The sequence below is a fragment of the Trichechus manatus genome, unplaced genomic scaffold (genome assembly GCF_000243295.1).
Source record: "Trichechus manatus latirostris isolate Lorelei unplaced genomic scaffold, TriManLat1.0 scaffold00046, whole genome shotgun sequence".
Lineage (NCBI taxonomy): Eukaryota > Metazoa > Chordata > Mammalia > Sirenia > Trichechidae > Trichechus > Trichechus manatus.
In genome coordinates this window covers 2,871,996-2,891,737 of record NW_004443982.1, presented here as the reverse complement: position 1 = coordinate 2,891,737, position 19,742 = coordinate 2,871,996, and the positions used below count along the sequence as shown (strand labels likewise).

Sequence of the window (19,742 nt, the reverse complement as noted above, 5' to 3'; positions counted from 1 at the left end):
GAAAATATACATAGCCAAAGATACACCATTTCAAAAATTTCTACATGCACAGTTCAGTGACATCAACTACGCTCTTCCAGTTGTGCTGCTATTCTCACTTTAGATGAAGGTTTACAGAACAAAACAGTTTCTAATTGAACAGTACACACGCTGCCCTATGACAATTTTCAACAACTTCACAATACATCAACACTATCGTTACTCAACCTTGGGTTCCCCATCACCAGCTTTCCTGCCCCCTTCTGCCTTCTAGTCCTCGTCCCTGGACTGCTGTGCCTCATTAGTCCCATTTTGTTTTATGGGGCTGTCCACTCCCTGGCTGAGCGGTGAACCTCGGAGATAACTTCACCACTGAGCTAAAAGGGTGTCTGGGGGCCATACTCTCAGGGTTTCTGCAGTCTCCTTTAGGCCAGTAAATCTGGTCTTTTTTTTTGTGAGTTAGAATTTTGTTCTGCATCCTTCTCCAGCTCTGTCCAGGACCCTCTGTTGTGATCCTGGTCAGTGAACTGCTGACCTTTTGATTAGCAGCTGTAGCACTTAACCACTACACCACCAGGGTTTCCACTAACTGAATAGTTGCCCTAAATCGGTGTCCCAGAAGCCAAACTAAGATAGTATATTAAGCGTAACATGATCTGGTAATCCTGTCCAGAGCTTAGATGGGAGGGTTACTTCAACATTTGCTTTTCACTCACTAGGTTTGGATAAGTGGGAAAGCAAGATAGAAGCAAAATGGAGGCATAAGTTAGTAGAAAGAAAGGTCCTAAAGATATTAACTAATTATTAGGGCTTCAGCTGTAATGTAGTCTCAGACATACAGGTGAAATGGAATGTGAAAGGGTTCATGATTTATTGGGAGATCTGCAAAGAATGAACCAATAGAAGAAAAGAAGGCATGCAGGTATGGAAGTAAGAAGTGGCATATAATAGGCTTTTAGTATTTGCTGTTGAATGAAGATAAAATTTAAATGACCACAGAATGAATATCTGTTGATGTGTTCTAGGCATAGTGTTGACATTTTTGTAAATGTGGCGCCAGCCTTGCAAAAACAGAATATATCCCTGTGAAAAAGGAACTACGTTTTTAAAATGTGACTATTTTCAAGTCTTATGATACAAACCAGTATCCTGCCCCATTTCTTTCAGTGCTTTTTTTTTTCTTTAGGCTGTTGCCAATAAGGGAGTCCTCACACACAGTTGTGATATTACTAAAGCAGTACTTCAGGATCTGTGCATGAGGTTTCTAACTTCTTTCCGTTGTGTTTTTTGTTAGCGTTTTACTAGTTCACTTAATCAGTTACTGTTTCGCCCCCCTGCCCCAGGTAAATTTCTAATGGCATATTGGTTAGGGATTGACATAAACATTATTCTCAAATTGGAATTTCTTTTCTTGTATTTTAAGGAGTTTTCTAGTTTTAGACGATCATGTGAGATTTAGGAAAAAAATTAGAAAGTGATTTTCGTAAAGGGAAATAGGTTAAATGCATTCATTTATACACCTTATCATTCTAAAGAATCATTGTTAAGTCTTTAGACTTAAGTGTAACCTATAGGGAAAACTGTTTCAATATTGACTTTTTTTCTGACTAGATTCAGGTAATGCAAGTTAGCCTTTTGGGGGGAACTTCTGTCGTTCAAGCTGAAATCTAATTTGTACTTTACCTTGAATAATTTTCCTGTTACAGCATTAAATTATTTTATATGTAATTTAGAGTTCACTGCCCTGGTGGCACAGTGGTTAAGAGCTACGGCTGCTAACCAAAAGATCAGCAGTTCAAATTCACCAGCCGCTCCTTGGAAACCCCATGGGGCAGTTCTACTCTGTCCTTTAGTGTCGCTATGAGTTGGAATTGACTCAATGGCATTGGGTTTGGTTTTTTGGGTATGCCTTCAAAACTCTTTTGAAACATTCTTTTCTTTTCTTTTTTTTTCTTATACAGGCAAAAACCTAGACTCACCCAAGTCCCCCAATCTGACATTTAGGCTCATAGTTTAATTTTGCTGTCTTCCTTGACAGAGTGTTTACACACTAGAAGCTTAACAACGCTTAATGCAGTTTTTTGAAAAGGCCTTTGCGATTTGTTACGTTGTTTATACTTCGTTAGTTGGTCTTGAATGGGTAGATAATCTCTGCTGCCATTCGTGATAACTGAGTTTTATGAGTTTACGCTTTCTTTCTAGTAAATTAAAAAATGCTAAGAAAAGAAGCCAGTTGGATGTGGAATATGACTACCAGTTTAAGCTATTTGTCATCAAGACAGATGTACTGTGATGAAAGAGTACAGACAATTAAATCCCTCTCATTGATGAAACCTTATTATCATTATCATCATTACACATTTAAAAATATTTTATTCTAAAAATTATGAATATTTTAAAATTACTGATCCACACATGTAACCAATGCCTGTTAAGTGGTCTTTATACCCTGAAAGTTTTAAAAACATTGCTGACATTTTAGACATCAGAAAATTATCTGGCCAGATGTGTATTTCAGAAAGATAACTTCTTGGCCACAAGTATTAACTATATTATTGTTCTCATCATAGCAAGCCTTAAATATTGGTAAGCTTCTTTGTCTTATTTTCACAATTATATCAGTTGACCTACACCTGGCAGTCTGTATAATTAATATGTGTCAGAGATTACAAATTCAATAAAAAAGGAATGGAGGGTGTTGTAGGGGAAAAACATCATAAAGTTTAGTAAAGCAAAAGAAAGTTTTATTTGGCATATATTCGAAAGGGCAGAAGTGGGAAGCGGACAACCATACTTCCAGAGTCCAAAGAATATTACAGAACAGGCAAGAACAGGAAAATGGACAAGCATGCTGCCATAGCCGTGTCTGCCCAAGTCCAGAGAATATTACAGAATAGGCAAGAATGGGAAAACAGACAAGCATGCTTTCACAGCCATGTCTGTCCAAGACCAAAGAATATCACCAAATAGGCAAGAATGGGAAAACGGACAAGCATGCTGCCACAGCCACTTCTGCCCGAGTCCAAAGACCAGTTACAAAGCCATCAGTATATATTGACATTACAAATGGGCAAAACCATTGAAAGCTTCACCTTTTCACAGATTGGCTAGAAACTGTGGTCCTACATTTTGAATCAGCTTTCTTAACAATCATTGGTACAGGTTTTTGTAAGGAGAGTCAGGAGGGTTTTCATTGGTCCAAGAAATTTCTATTCACTAAATGCTAATAGAAAAAGATAAGAGTGGAAAGTCTTTTGTGTTGTGCTTTATGTGAAAGTTTCCCTAAAAGATATTTTCCAAGATTATCTTAGCTATTGTCTTTCTACCTCACGGCCCAGCTGATGTGTCCTTGTGAGTCCTTGTGAGCCCAGCTCCAGCTGGGCCACATTCTCTATGCTCAAGGAGAGGGAATAATAACTCCAATATTTTTTCCTAAATCAGGGGTGAAAAAGAGTAAAAGATATGTACCATATCAAATTCTGAATATTAGTGCCCCTTTTTTTTTTTAACCAAAATTGTAATTAAGTCTCATTTTAGCATGAGAACTGCATCATAGCTACCAGCACTGTACTTCTCAAAGGAAGTACTTTGATGTGGAATGAGAAAAAGTCCTTCCTTTAGAAGCGCTGATATAACATTTGAAAAACACACGAACTTTCCTTAAAAATTATTAACCTGGTAACATGTATACAGTTCCAGCCACTGTATACCAAAAAACTATATTTTTTAAGTACCAAAAAAGATAATATCTTTGCTAAATTGACTACTAAATACTATATCTGATGAAATGTGAAATAATCTAATAAGATAATATAAATTTTCTTATATATTGTAAGTAAATTCTGTAGCGGTCTTCAGACACTACAGGTAAAATCTTATTTGATGAAGAATGACTTCGAAAGGGGTCTTATGAGGTTGGGAATATTATCCTCGAAGTAAAATATACACACTTGCCTAAAATTTAAGTCATTTAAGATAGTCACACTTGGGCCACAAAATAGCTATTGCTTTTTACAGCATTGTAGTTCATTGCTACTTAATACTGTTAGTTGCTGCTTCATTTTAATAGTCGTCACTCATGGAGCTCTGGTGGCGCAGTGGTTAAGAGTTTGGCTGCTAACTAATAGGTCGGCAGTTCGAATCCACCAGCCACTCCTTGGAAACGCTATGGGGCAGTTCTGCTGTGTCCTATAGGGTCACTATGAGTCAGAATCGACTGATGGCAACAGTTTGTTTGTTTTTGTTTTTTTAATGCTAGATTAGTTCACCAAGAGAGTGAGATATTATAATAATGATGGATTATAAGCCTACAGGCTTCATGAAATGCCTCACATTTCATAGACTGTTATATTACCATTTCAGGATGCATGAGGCCTTTAAGAATTGATGAGAGAAATCACAGCATTTCAAAGCCCTGTATTTAGGGTTTGATTATTGGAGCACACTGTGGCGGGGTTAATGTTTAACAGTGTCTGTCCTGTGGATTCACTTAGGGAGTTGGAAGACGGCAGTTTCATTCTTCTTTACCAGACTGGCCTTGTTACCCAATTAATTAATACCTGCTTAAAAGTAGCCTTTGGAATAGGGTGGGGAAAGGGAAAGCCTTAACACTTAGTAGTAAATTTATTTTTAAAGCTGAAATAACAAGTTTCACCCAAGTTGGATTAATGAGTATCAAGTTTTATGTTGCTTTCTGGGTAGACCACCACTACTAAAAACAACTCATTTTTTTGACTCTCTTTTGGGCTTTCAGAGTTACCATCTGCTATTAAAGAACTGACCTTGTTTAGTAAGCTCACGTGCAGTTCAGTTTTCACATTTTTTCTTTAATTATGATGTGTACATAGAGAGAAGACATATTTAAAACATGCATACAGTTTAGAGAACAATTATGAAGTGAACACAGGTAACTACCACCAGATCAAGAAAAATTACCAGCGTTCCAGAAGTCCCACCCATCACCCCACGTGCTCCTCCCAGATCACAACCTTCTGTGGGTAACTCTTATCTTTACTTCTGTCATTTTTTTTTTTTTTGCATTTCTTGGTAATGCAATCACTTACATTTATATCCTAAAACAACTTAATTTAGGTTTGCCTATTTTTGAACTTACACGATGTGTTCTTTTGTGTCTGGCTTCTTTCACTCAGCATTTTCATTTCTGAGATTTTATCTAAGTTTTGCTATCCAGTGCATTTTTAAAAAGCATTTTTTTATATTTGCTGCTCTCCCTTTTTACTTAGGATCTCTATGACTATAGATGCTTTTGGATCTTTCTACTTTGTTTTCCTGGACTTTCTGCTAAATAGGTCTGAAGACTAATCTGGACCCCAATTTTCTGAACTGACCCGACTGCCCCTGGTTTGATGGCATTTGTTTAGATGAGACTACATCTTTAAGGCTTCTGTGCTCAGTTAAAAATCTTTCTTTCTCCAAGGCTGGTCCAAGGGTCTGGTCATGTGACTCCAACAGTGACATCACATTCTGACTGCCGGGGAACACTGGTGGTTCTTTAGGTGGCATTTGTTCCTGTGAAAGGCAGAGAAGGCAGCAAGTGCCCTCCTTCTAAAGCAGTTCATACCAGGTTTCCTTCTGTAAAAGCTCCTCAACCTGAATGACCAAATGTGGGCTACCAAGGTTATTTCTTCCCTGAGGCAGAAAAAAAGCTGTGACTGAAGGTAAGCAGACTTTAGCCATACCAAGGAAGGAAGCATGACCCCAGGGAGAGGGGGATCTGGATAATCACAAGTAGTATGCTATAGGATTCTAATCACTGCTTGCTCTTTTAGAGCTGCCTGGCAATTTGTGTTTATAACAGTAGACTAACTACAAAGAAGAATGATGCAGTGCTCATGTTACTTAGTGATGTAATAGGATTTTTTCTTTCCTGTTAGGAAGCTGTTACAGATCTTCATTTTGTCTTAAAATCCTTAGAGCTAGGGGACTCATTTGATATATTGTGTAATATTAGATAGCTATCTGATGCTTTTAAAAATCAGTTTCACAAAATCCTTTTTTTTTCCCACTCTGTCTCGAAAGGAGAAATCTTAAACCAGAACAAATTCAATTGAAGAATTAACTTGCTTTTAAAAGTAAATTTCTGGTTGTTTGGAATCCTGTGTTCATGTCAGCATTTGACTTGAGAATTGAAACAGTTTTTTTCCCCTGCCGTACTTTATTCTCTTTCGGTCCTCATTTCCCAGCTGGCTTTTTTCCTCCAAGCTCTCCACAACACACCAGCAATCTTTATCAGCATGACACTGACATGATAGGAAATGCTGGGTTGGTGATTCAGCAGCCAACCATTTTACAGCCAGGTACGCCTGAAGATATGGAAGGGACTTTGGTTTAGGGTTTTAAGATTAACTTGTTCACCTCCTTCACTCCACACCCTACCCCCAACCCCCAACCCCCAATATGATTCGGATTCTGCAGAGCTTTTCCTTTCAAATGTGTGTGTTGTTATGCTGGATTAGGTATTCAGAAAACTTAGACTTTGTAAACCAGGTACAGTTGAGGGTGGAATTCATACTTACCCTATGAGAGTGCTGAAGTTGTCTGTTAGGAGTCAAGAGTTGAAGATGAGGATGCAGATGGGAGGGAAGGTCAGTCCAGATCCACTTTGGCCTTCTCTGAAGAGGGATTTATTGTCAGACAGTCTGGATGAGGTCTTTTCCCTGCCAAGGTTGGTGCTGCAAATGTGAGCTTTGGCTGGTTGAACTGAATGATGGCAATACTCTGCATTTTTCCCCAGTGTGTATTTGCATAAACTCCTCAGTACATTTTGTGTTTAATAGCAAGTTATTACTCCATCAGACACTGTTGCAGAAATATTTTGAGCAAGTCTGTTAAGCAGTCCTAACCTTGCGTGAGTACAGCTTCTGAGTTTGGATACCTCTTCCTGATCTCCAAACCAAACCCCAAACCCCAAACCCCAATGCCATTGAGTCAATTCCAACTGATAGCGACCCCATAGGGTTTCCAAGGCTGTAAATCTCTATGGAAGGAGACTGCCACATCTTTTGCTGGTGGTTTCGAACTGCGGACCTTTCGATTAGCAGTTGATCACTTTAACCGCTGTGCATCCCCATCATTCATCAAGCAAATTTTGGTTCAGCAGATATTTATTGAGTCTTAGATATGTGCTAGGCACTGTGGATAAGGCAATGATGATCAGATACAGGGTTTGCCTTCAAAGAGCTTATAGTTTAGAAAGTAAGATAAGGATTATGCATAAGTAATTGTAATAGAAGTGCTAAAAGCCACACAGATAAAGGGCTGTCACCACTGGGAGAATGGAATGTTTCTTAAGGAGGGACATTTTATCACTGAGCCATGTACTTTTCTTTAAATCTCATCTTGTAAATCTTACACTTCTCTGGCATACTCAGAGTTTCTCCAGGCCCATTAGATCAGGGATCAATCAAAGTTTATACCTATTGAAGGCAAATTTGTACATTCTAATCAGCTTAACTCTTAAAGAGATGGAATGCTTTATTTGAAGTCCCCAGTCTAGTGAAAGTTGCTTCATAGGAGTGAATTACTGCCTTATAAATGTAAAATGGTTCCTGGTGTGATATGTCTGCAAAAAACTTTCACCCTTTGTTTCCCTTCCATAACAGAAACTGAAATATCCTGATCCTAGCTCCTATCTTTTGTTTTGCACAGCAACTCCTGTCAATTCCCCTTTTTACTGTCACTCTCATCTGTCCCTTTCTATTCACACTGCCTTAAGACGCTACTCATTTTGTGCCTAGATACAGAAAACTCTGAAAGTGATGGATGTTCCCACCAGGTGATTATATTGCTTTATCAGCACACCCTGGCTGTAGTCATCTGATAGTTTACAGGCTCACCTTTCAGTGCTTAGAAAGAAGGGGGTATTAAGAATGTTAGAGTGTCTGAAGTACTAACATCTGTTTCCTGTTCAATACAGAGGACAAGTCATACAATGGTGCAGGAATAGTTTCTGCAAATAGGATGATGGACTTCTTGGAGGAGCCAATCCCTGGTGTGGGGACCTATGACGATTTCAATACAATCGACTGGGTGAGAGAGAAGTCCCGAGACCGGGATAGGCATCGAGAGGTAAGACGGAAGACAGTACGTGAGTGTTAGGAAACACCAGCTGAAAATGTATATATTCTTTATATTTCTTCAGCCCTGGATGTGCTGGATCTGGTTTTTATTGGCAATGTAGGGTCTTATTTATTTTTTATTTTTTAAAGGATTTTGTATATGGTTTTTATTTTAAGATTTCTTTAAAAATTTAATAATGATTTCTCTTCCTATAGTAAGTAGTTGAAAAGGATCCTTGTGGCCCTGAAATGAGTATAAATGACCATGCAGATAGGTGAAAACAAACTTGGGAGGGATCAAAATAAATTTTAAAATTTTCCTCCCCCATCTCAGCCACCTTTTATGGTTTTCCTTTGAAGCAGGATTTTTAAAACTAGGAAAAGTAAATGGGCTTCTCTAAAGGAATAAAAGAAGAAATGTTTAGAGTCCTAATGTTTCCTGGGAGCCCCTGAGTGGTGCAAACAGTCAAGCGCTTGGCTCTTGACCAAAAGGTTGGCAGTTCAAATCCACCTAGAGGCAACTTAGAAGAAAGGTCTAGTGATCTGCTTCCGAAAGATCACAGCCATTGAAAACCCTATGGAGACAGTTCTTCTCTGACATGTATGGGTTCACCATGAGTTGGAACTGACTCGACAACAGCTGTTGTTTTGTTTGTTTGGTTTTTTTTAATGTGTACTGAAGTATACAGGATAAATTCCTTGTGATTACAGTTTTTGTACACCAATAAAACCAAAGCAAATTTACACGTTAAACAAAACTACCAGGCCAATCTAATTCAAATTAAGGACATTAATTTAATGTGATAGGTAATAAAACCAGTTGCCCTCAAGCTGATCCCAACTCATGGCGACCCCATATATGTTAGAGTAGAGCTGTGCTCCGTAGGGATTTCAATGGCTGATTTTTCAGAAGTAGCTCACCAGGCCTTTCTTCCAAGGTGCTTCTGGGTGGGCTTTAACCTCCAACCTTTCAGTTAACAGTTGAGCATGTTAATAGTTTGCACCACCCAGGGACTCTGTGATAGGTAATCCATCCATCCATTCACTGCAGTTGAGTCAATTCTGACTGCCCCGTAGGGTTTCCAAGGCTGTAATCTTTATGGAAGCAGACTTCCACATCTCCAAGGGAGTGGCTAGTGGGTTCCAACTGCTGGCCTTTTGGTTAGCAGCTGAGTGCTTAACCGCTATGCCACCAGGGTTCCTTGTGATAGGTAATAGATGGTACTTACTGCTTTGGCACAGGTTCTTTTGAATTTGGAAAGAGAATTTTTCCACTTTTTTTTCAGAATACTTTGAAAACTTCTTAAAGCACTCTGCAAAGTTCTTTTGCCTTTAACTTAGTACTGTGTATCATTTAAATCAGTTAGTCACAAATTGTAGTTTCTGTAAGGGTCACATGGAGAGCTTATTGAAAAGGTAGGTTACCAGCCCCATCACAGAGATTCTGATTCAGTAGGTGGTCCTCTGGTGAGACATTTCTTCAACAACAGCAGGTAGTATTATTTTTTCTTTCTATTTCTACTTTGATTCCAAATTTAAAACTTGTTTTGTGTTTTTTTTTTACTTTTTTAAAATTGTGAATATATACACAACAAAACATTTGTCAATTTCTACATGTATAATTCAGTGACATTGATTACATTCTTCATGTTATACAACCATTATCGCTGTCCTTGTCCAAATTATTCCACCACCATTAACATAAACTCAGTGCTCCCTAAGCAAAAACTCCCCCTTTCTCCCTCCTTCCCACCTCTGGTAACCAGTCATAATCTTTGGTTTCTATATATTTGCTTATTTCATATAAGTGGGATCATACAATATTTGTCCTTTTGTGATTGACTTATTTCACGCAACATAATATTTTCAAGTTTCATCCATGTTGTGGCATACATCGAGACTTCGTTTCTCTTTATGGCTGAGTAATATTCCATTGTATGTGTACACCATATTTTGTTTATTCATTCATTTGTTGATGGAAATTTAGGTTGCTTCCACCTTTGGGCTATTGTAAATAGTACTGAAGTGAACATAGGTGTACAAGTATTTATTTGCGTTGCTACTTTCAATTCTTCTGGGTATTACATACTTAGGATTGGGATTGCTGGGTCATAAAGTAGTTCTATATTCAACTTTTTGAGGAACCTCAAACTGTTTTCCACAGTGGCTCTACCATTTTACATTCCCACCAGCAATAGATGAGGGTTCCATTAAAATTTGGTTTTTAAACTGACCCCATATTCTCTTCAGAGTTCTTGATTTCCTCCTTCTACAGCCAAGCAAATCTCCAGAGCAGTAGATTTCAGGTCTTTTTTTTTTTTTTTTTTTTTTTTTTTTTTTTTTTTGATATTACTGTAGGTGAAGATGGGATAGCTGAGACACAGTTTTATGGATAGGAAATAGAGGTACAAAGAAGGGGGAAGTACCAATACCAAAGCTGTCAGAATGCTTGGTTTTAAAGTTTGGGTGCTAAAGGGTTAAATTGACAAGCCTAAGACCCAAAAGGTAAAACTTTCTGCACCTTTTGATCACCTCTAGTAGGTTTCTGAAAATTAAAGAACTGCATCCTTGATATCACTTAGTGCCTATGGTCAACTTACAATTACGGGTTTGTGGCAGTCAAGACTTGGAATTTGCCCGACCTGAAGCACACCCTAGGTAGTAAACCACAAGGTGTATTTTCACCACTGAAATTAGCGTGCATTTGTTTATTCTTTGGAAAACAAGCAAAATATTTGCTGTGAGTCAAGAGACTCTCCTTGGAATATCTGATGTCTGGTCAGAAAGAAATCACTGCCGTAAACAAAACAGGTTGGTGCTATAAGAAATTAGCAGCTGAATGGTGAAGCCCTGGTAGCTCAAAGGTTAAGCACTCCGCTGCTAAGGAAAGGTTGGCTGTTCAAACCCACCTAGTGGCTCTATGGGAGAAAGACCTGACAGTCTGCCTCTGTAAAGATTATGGCCTAGAAAACCCTATGGGGCAGTTCTACTCTGTCATAAGGGGTCGCTATGAGTTGGAATTGACTCCCAGGCACCCAACAGCAACTATTACAGTATAGAAGTTTCAGTAAACCTCAAAGTTCTTTATTAAATTGGTTCAGCGAAAAATTATTTGAGAAGTAACTCCAAGTTGGTCTCATTCCCAGGTAATTTGTCTTTGTGTTTCTTCACTGAGCAATTTTGAGATGAAAAAGGAGTATGTGTAGAGTGTATCAATGTTTTCTCATTTCTCCCTAGATTACCAATAAAAGCAAAGAGTCAACATGGGCCTTAATTCACAGTGTGAGTGATGCTTTTTCTGGCTGGTTATTGATGCTACTTATTGGTCTTTTATCAGGTATGGTAAACCAAATCTAAGATTGTGGTGTGCCCTACTCCTCCCCCCTCCCAAGTGTCATGAACTGAGTTGAGTGCTGTGTTTTGCTATTTTCCTACCTGAAATGAATTGCCGGTGAACTTTTTGGAAGCTCGGTTTCCCTGTTTGTAAAGGAGGTCCAATGCTTGAATCACCTACCTCAACTATATGAGGGTTAAATGAGGAAATGTATTTAAAAACATTTTATAAGCTATAAAATCTTGTACCCATCTTAAAGTGTTTTCATTGCATTTTGGTTCTTGCTTTGAGGAAGAACCCATCTGTTGGGGACAATCAGTTGAGTTTAACACGCATTGCATGAGATTTAGGAGAGAAGTTGTTGAAGAGGACTTACTGAGAAATTATTTTTAATACTTCTTTAACTTCTACTCTCTCATTAATTGGTACAGAAAAGCATGTAAGATATGCCTCGTACCCTTAAGGAGTTGATGATCTCAGTCTTTCATACTGGCTTAGGGGTGAGATGGTACCACCTTTTCCTGTAATCTCCATCAACCTCCCAAGCCACCCCAAATTATATACAGTTTAACTAAAAATAGTATACTTGCTATGCAAATACAACTTTAAAACAAGTTCCCAAGAAGACTTCCTCTCCCATCGTAGAAGCGGAAAGCCAAGGATACCAGGCAGAGATGCTAAGAGTTGTGTCCTTATGACATTAAAAGATGAGGCCTAGGAAGATCTGGGATATTGACTAAAATAGTAGTTAGGTGGGAACCTGGAGATCGATGGCATAAAATGCCAGTTAACAGTTTAGGCTCTAAATTTGACTGGATTTGACTTCCAGCTCTGAAATTTGCTTATTTTGTGGCTTTTGACAAGTTTCTTAACCTCTGGAAGCTTTAGTCTGCTGATCTGTAAAATAGGGATAATAAGACTACCTATATTATAAGTTTGTTGTGAGGATTAAATGAGATACAGCACACATAGCACTTAGCACAGTGCCCAGTGTTAATGCTGCTCCTGTCACCCAGAGGTAATGATTCATGAGTCATGGGGTATAAAATTATTGTAGCAAATGAGGAATGGCTCATGCATATCTGGGTTTTCAAAGATTGTCTAGGGCAGGGGTCCACATTTTCTATACAGAGCCAGATAGTAACTATTTGTGGGCCAAATGGTCTCTGTAGCACCTATTTAACTCTACTGATGTAGCACAAAAGCAGCCATAAACAATAGGTAAATAAGGGTGGCTGTGATTGAATAAAACTTTATTTATAACATAGGCAGTGGGCAGGATTTGGTCCACCAGCCGTAGTTTGCAAACGCCTGATCCAGGGGGTTAACTCTGCCCTTTGTGGCTCTCACAGGAGAGAGAGCATGGTCTGGACAGGTTTGGAGCTGGTAATAATACACTGGATAGTCTGTAATGCCAAATATTGCAGAGAACTTGAAGAAGAGGAAAATGACTGCGAAAAGGTTATACAGTTTAGCCGTTAGGAGGATATCAATGATCTTGAAGAACAATCTCCGGTAAACGTTAGGAGCCAGATATTAAGGGGAGGCAACCAGTATAGAAGTTTTAGAGATGTTTGGTAGTCGTTGGAAGGAGAAAAGGGACAAAAACTTGAAGTGGTAACAAAGATAAGGGAGAGCATTTTATTCTTTAGGGTAAGGGAAACCTGATAAAATTTGTAACCAGAGAAGAAAGCCAATTGGAAGAGGAAGGAGGAGAAGTAGAAGGGGATATAGGATTGAGAGTAACAGTGTTAGGTAAAATAAGACATGCGACATGCACAGGTGAAGCAACTAGAGAATCAGCCAAACTATAAAATCATGTTAATACTCTGAATCCAGGCAATAAATATGTAAGAATTAGAAGGAAGAGATACCTGGGGGCTAAAGTGACTGAGAGTAGGTTTCAAACAATGTGTTAGATTTGAATAGGTTATTCAAGTATGTAGATAACCTGTGTTTAACACTTTTAGCACCTACCAAAACATATAGGACACGGCCTCTAGCCTGTTGGAATGTAGGTGTAATATCCTTGACTTCTTAATGTATTTATTGTCATTAGGTGGTCAATGAATTTTTCTTTCCCTTATACACACAAGGCATTTTGTTTTTAAGCATTGCAGAGGCAGTGTGTCTGAATGCAGGAACAATCTGGGAATTCAGGGGCTGTGAATTTTATGGTATCTTTCCTAGTTCCCTAAAGCACAGTTCTGGGCTATTTAATTTTATTATACCAGAGTTTCTTCATCTGGACAACAAAAATGATGATGAAGGCCAGAATCTAAAGTAATATTACTATCTTAACCCTGTCAGTCGATTAGCCACAGTGCGTAAGTCCCCAGTTCACTCTTCCCTTCCTCATGATTTTCCTTTGGTGAACATTCTGTGTATAATTGTTTGCTCTTTCTCACAAAGAAAACTCAGAATGTTCATGTCCTAGTGAGTTATAGGTTCAGGAGGCTTCAAGATGTCTGCGGTTTCACCCTAACCTACGTGCACATCACAGTTTTGTACATTTATACATTTAATTCCCTTAGTCTTGAATGGCTTCCTGCTGTTACTCAAATTCCTTTGTCCATGGAGAAAAATCCTGCTATCCTTCAAGACTTAGCCCTTCTCCTCATAATCTTTACCAGCTCGCCCTCACCCTGTGCCATCTCAAATAAATATAAAGTGATAGTCCTCAATGTGGACAATTCATGTTTTCTAGATCATATGTATATAGTGAAAATTAAATAATCTTTAATAGACTTTGCTGTCTTTATTATCAGTATACAAAAACTCTAAGCCAAAGCAGTGTGTTTGCCATGTAAATTCAGCTTAAAGACAAATCCCCTAGTCCCTTGCTCGCACTCAACCATTTTGCTTTCCTCTAAGTTTCTCCTAAATGGGAATTCTACAGATGACAAACAAGTGTTTAATGCAGAGATAAGGGAAAATCAAGCAAGCAGACCATCAGAAAGATATTGCAGATAGAAAGAGAAAGTATAGGTTGTCCATTATTTTCATTCCTTTTCACTGGTTTTCACTGTAAACTTATTCTGATTACCAAAGAAGAAAGTTTCAGAAATTGAATTTAACTTTGCCCTTTCCCCGTCCAAATCAGGTTCCTTAGCTGGTTTGATAGACATCTCTGCTCATTGGATGACAGACTTAAAAGAAGGTATCTGCACAAGAGAATTCTGGTTTAACCGTGAACATTGTTGCTGGAACTCTGAGCACGTCACTTTTGAAGAGAGAGACAAATGCCCAGAGTGGAATAGCTGGTCCCAGCTTATCATCAGCACGGATGAGGTAACATGTAATAAAGATTTCTGAACCACTGACCTTATTCTTATATTTGTTTTATTTCTTATACTGTATTCATGGCAATTTATGGAATCTTCCCTTATTTTCCTTTCTAAGAAAAGGGAAACCAGTGCCACCTGCCTTTCTCTGTGGTTTAAGTGCAGGCCTATTTCCATCGCTACTGACACGTGGAGTCATTTGATTCTTATACACTGACTTAAAATTTTTGTTTTATTTTTTCCTTTTTTTAAAATTTGTTTTTTCTTATCAAAGAGAATGTCAAGAAACATTAAGTACTAAAGAATCTGTTCATGGCATTGTTTTACAAAAGTTGCTGGTGGAGTGTGAATATTTTATTTTCTGATGTATGCTTCACTTATTAATGATGAGGTGGATGAACTGATGCAATTACTTTAAAAAAACCAGACAGCCTTATAAAGCAAATATAGCCATCCTCATTCTGAATCTGTTGATTGGAATGAATTCAATGATCACAATACCACCACTGGCTAAGAATCCACTCTCCTGAGAGTAGAGCACTATTTGGGTCTTCTCATTGGGTCACACAGGTCTCTCAGATATCGGCACCATGTTTGAAGTCTCACAAAATGTCTGTGTCACTTAAATTATACAATGTGGCAGTGTTTGTTTCATGGGGACATAATCTTGAAAGAAGGGGCAAAGTAAAAAATAACCTGTTTGCATGTTATATGTGAGTACATCATTGGACCGTGCATCAGTTTGAGGGCATTGCAGCCCTTGTTAAAGAGGAATTCAACCAATGAAGCATCTGTCTGTTCTCAGTTGCTTTCGATGCTGAGGGTGTCTACTCACTTAATCACACATTGTTAGGTCAGAGCCTTCTTGGTCTATTGTTTGGCTCAAATGGTTTGAACTAAGTCTAGTTGTTTATTTCTTCCATCTGAGCTTTATTTCTCAGCCTAAGGGTTGGTGGGGTACTTGACTGTCTCTGTCTTCTCTCGAACTTTATAGGAGGGTTATAGGCCTATCCTTCACAGTTTTCTGTTGACACCTTTAGAATTACCATCCCAAGGATTTACAGCGACATGAATAGTATCTCCAGGCTCCATGAGGACTTCATCTGCAGTTTGAGGTTGGTGAGGATAAATGGCAATCTGGTTGTGGGCATTCTGGCCCTCCAAAATAGTAGATGTCATCCAAAGAATGGAAGTTTGCAGAGGCATGGGGGTACAGTATTTGCATGATTTCATCAGCAACTCGACAGACCTGGGATGAAAAAGTACACACTAGGAAGTCTGCCTGGCAGAGCAAGTGTATATCCAGAATTACACCCAGAAGTGTATTTTCTGTGTGTCGATTGTGCCGTCCAGCTGACCAAGAGATGGAGGTATCACTAATAAATTCATAATGTAGGGTACTTTGGTTTTGCCTCCTTTAATAACAAGGGATCATCTGTGGCCAAAATACTCTTTTTTGTCTACTTTCATCCTGTGTGCAAGAAGCTGAAAATGTTCTTCAACATGCACCATGTACTTCTTGATGTAATGGAAGGCTGCTTCTGTTCCCACTTTGTCTGTGCATCTGACATGGACTCCAATAACTGGATATTTGAAGCCAAGCTTCTTGGAGGTCTCTTCTATTAACCTTTTCTAGCCAAAGCTGTGGGTGGACCAAGTATTTGACAAACTAGGACACCCACCACACTGCAGGATCTCCATGGACTCAAACAAGTTGATCTGCAAGGTCTTCTGGTCCAGATGGGTAAATATGGAGGCCGACCACCTGAACATTTTTGTCCTTCACTTCACCCAACCAGTGTCCAATGGAGATGCCATATCTGTGCATGTCTCACAGATCTAAACACAGTCTCCCATCCACCAGTAGCATAGTGCCAATTCTGAGATTCCAAGATGAGTGTTTGCTGGGTGCCATATGCAATCATGAAGCAGTAGACCACATAATGGAGTTGACAGCCATAGCCGCAACCTTTGTTGATATTATACAGTAGCTTCTTGGCTTTGCTGCAGTCCTTGGGATTCTGAAGATATGTTATTCTCCTCTGGACCAGCTGTGTCAGATCTTTGGCCTCTTTTTTCCCACCAATCCCCTGCTCCATCTGTTTGAGGTAGTATAGATCCATCATTATAGACCTTTCATGATGTCCCAAATCTGACAGAAATTCATTTGCATGTCTTTGGAGTTAATTTCCTTCTAAATTCTTTAATTTCTTTAATTCACTCTGTAGAAAAAACCAGAGCTCTTTAGCTCCATTTTTAATCCTCTTCTTCAGGATTTCATTATCCTTCCCCAGGCCATTTCTGGTTAGTTTCTTGTAATTTTCAATCTCTTCTTTGGCCTTTACAAGCTGCTCTTCTGAAGGAGGTACCTTCTGAAGCCAGCCCTTGATCAGTGGGGCCTTCTGGTATCCGGAGAGATTTCAGCCCTTTGCCTCAAGTTTTCACTTGCTGTTTTAAGTGTTCAAGCTTTGCGAGAATCTTGGACAGTTTTTGGCAAGAGTGATCAGGGTGGTCGTTACCTTGTACTAAGTGACCACCAATGTAAAACAGCAAGGTCCCCCAGGCAAAGAGAATGAGTATAAACCAACAGCAGGAACCAGTCTATGGTGGAATTTTCAGATTTTCCACTCACTCCCCTGGCTTCCCGGAGCTCAAAGAATTGAAAATAGCATAACTCTGTTTCTAACTAGTGCAGAGAAGCCTTCTGTTGTTTCAATACATGATGCTTCAAATTATTTTCTCTGGTGGTTCTGTGGAGAATCTTTCAAAGAGATCCTCCTGGTGGTATGAGTAGGCAGCTTTATTGTCCTGTGCTTTGCGGACTCTACATGCTGAATGTGTTCAGTTAATCAATAAAGTCAATAGAGCAATTTATCTTGAATGAAAACACCATCAGGGTCTAGGGTGCCCTCTTATCAAAAGCAGCAACCTGAGACTGGAGCAGAGGTGGTCTGTATGGTCCCCAGTTGCAGCCGCAATCCTCAGCTGCAGCTGCCCCATGTTGGGGGAGTGGGACGGGTGGCTGGATGGAGGAGGATTCTCCTGACTAACGGGAGAATAAGAAACGGAAACGAACCGCATGCAGGCTGAACGGAGCCTTAGGTGCCACTGACAGGGATAGCGCGAGGCGATATGAGACCACTGATGTCGTGAGACCAAGACCGAGCGCAAGCTGGGTCCAGAGCGCACGACTGGCAGCACCACTGGCCCCATTCCTGGAGGAGAGGCAGGGGGACTCGTTGGCCAGGGACTGGGGTGGAGCGGCAGGAGGCTGGGGCCTAGAGCTGAGGGAACTGGGGTACTCCAGTTGGCCCAATTTTTGTTTTAAACAAGCCTGGCATTTCTTCTAGTTGCTAATACACAGTGTGGCTGAATTTCACTCTCTCTGATAATTTCAGTAGAATTGCCAGACACACCCAACAGGTAAGATATAATTTCTAAAAAAAGGATGAAGTGGGTTAAAAATGCGTTTATTGTATAGATTCCAACAGCAATTTTTCTCTGCGGCATTGCGTTAGGACATTAAAAGTGTTATGATACATTCCATGTCAAAATAACAGAAATGCAGGAATAAAATTACCCATAGTCTCATCTTGAGACCAAATCTATATTTTCATTTGTTCTTCTAGCATGTGGTTGTTTTTATGCAAAAGTAACTTTATTTTCAGTTCCTTACCTTTTTATTACCAGTTGATTGTATGTTAGATCTCTACCACTAAAACAAATCAAAAACACACAACAAAAAAAAAAAAGGTCCCCTTCAATTCTACTTTGACTTCCACCAACTAAAACAGATACTATCGTAGCTCACTGTTCATCCACTGTCTTGGTGAAGTGAGGGGAATGAGACTAGGATATATGTTAGTATTTTTTAAAATTTATTTTTATACCCTCCTTGGTCCACAGATAATTTGAAGTGGCTTATAAACACACACACACACGCATGCGCACACATGCATGCACGCACACACACGGAATCCGAGTCAAGGGAAAGAAGGGTAGGAAAATAATAAAATCAGAAATAGGAGTGCTTATGTAAATGACTATGCATATTGGCTTGGGGAAAGATTTTGGTGAAAGGGGTAGATAATATATGCTGTATGTATGAGAGGGCTTAGGTCTATGCTTCTCAGACTGGGGTAAGGTCAGTATGCCAGGGGTAGGTGAAACCAAAGGATAAACATGATGTGTCTTCTCAGAACATCAGTTTTGCCTGAATATTTAGAGGAAATCTTTTTTCCCCCCAAAATTAAATGTAAACTATCATTTTAAACATGGAATGCAAAACGTCCATGTTTGTTGAGATAAAACCTGATCTCTGTTTCAGCTCTGCTCCTGGGTACCCCACCCCCTACTCTGATGTCTCTATTCACTCTGCTAGATTAGGAGTACTTGGGTAGAAAAGTTTGAGAAGCCCTGGAATTTAGGGTGAGTCTGTGTGAGAGAGATTCCCTTGCGTTTTTAAAACTTTTTTATTTTTGAAGTAATTATAGATTCATGGAGTGCCTGGGTGGCTCAGATGGTTAACACACTCACTGCTAACCGAAAGGTTGGTGGTTTGAAATCATCCAGAGGTTCATTGGAAGAAAGGCCTGGTGATCTACTTCCAAAGAATCAGCCACTGAAAACCCTATGGAGCACAGTTCTACTCTGACACACATGGGGTCACCATGAGTTGGAATCAACTCAATGACAACTGGTTTGGATTTTATAGGTTCATAGGAAATTGCCAGAAAAAAAAAGATAAGTGTCTAGAGAAGTCCCATGTGTCCTTCACCTAGTTACCCCCCCCCATCTTGCATAACTATAGTACAGTATCAAAACCAGGAAATTGACATTGGTACAATCCACAGACCTTATTTAGATTTTGCCAATTTTACATGCATTCATTTTTGTGTGTATGTAGTGCTGTGAAATTTTATGACGTGTGGATTTGTGGAACTACCACCACAGTCAAGATTTAGAACTGTTCCATCACAAGGCTCCCCTGTGCTAATCCTTTAGAGCTGTGTATGTGTAAGTGTTCCAACAGTAACTTTCAAACAGGAGCTTGAGAGTTGCTCTTGA

General features: G+C 39.3%; 1 protein-coding gene and 1 pseudogene across 1 annotated transcript in view; one reads left to right on the top strand and one right to left on the bottom strand.

The window, feature by feature from the left end:
• CLCN5 (chloride voltage-gated channel 5) overlaps positions 1–19,742 on the top strand; it is a 211,070-nt gene that overhangs the window by 172,804 nt on the left and 18,524 nt on the right. Inside the window, exons 3-5 of the mRNA XM_004376831.3 lie at positions 7,916–8,067; positions 11,295–11,394; positions 14,495–14,682. Of these exons, the coding sequence (XP_004376888.3) occupies positions 7,916–8,067; positions 11,295–11,394; positions 14,495–14,682 (440 nt within the window). The remainder of the gene's footprint in view (positions 1–7,915; positions 8,068–11,294; positions 11,395–14,494; positions 14,683–19,742) is intronic.
• On the bottom strand, positions 15,525–17,168 carry LOC111820688 (alpha-(1,6)-fucosyltransferase pseudogene; annotated as a pseudogene).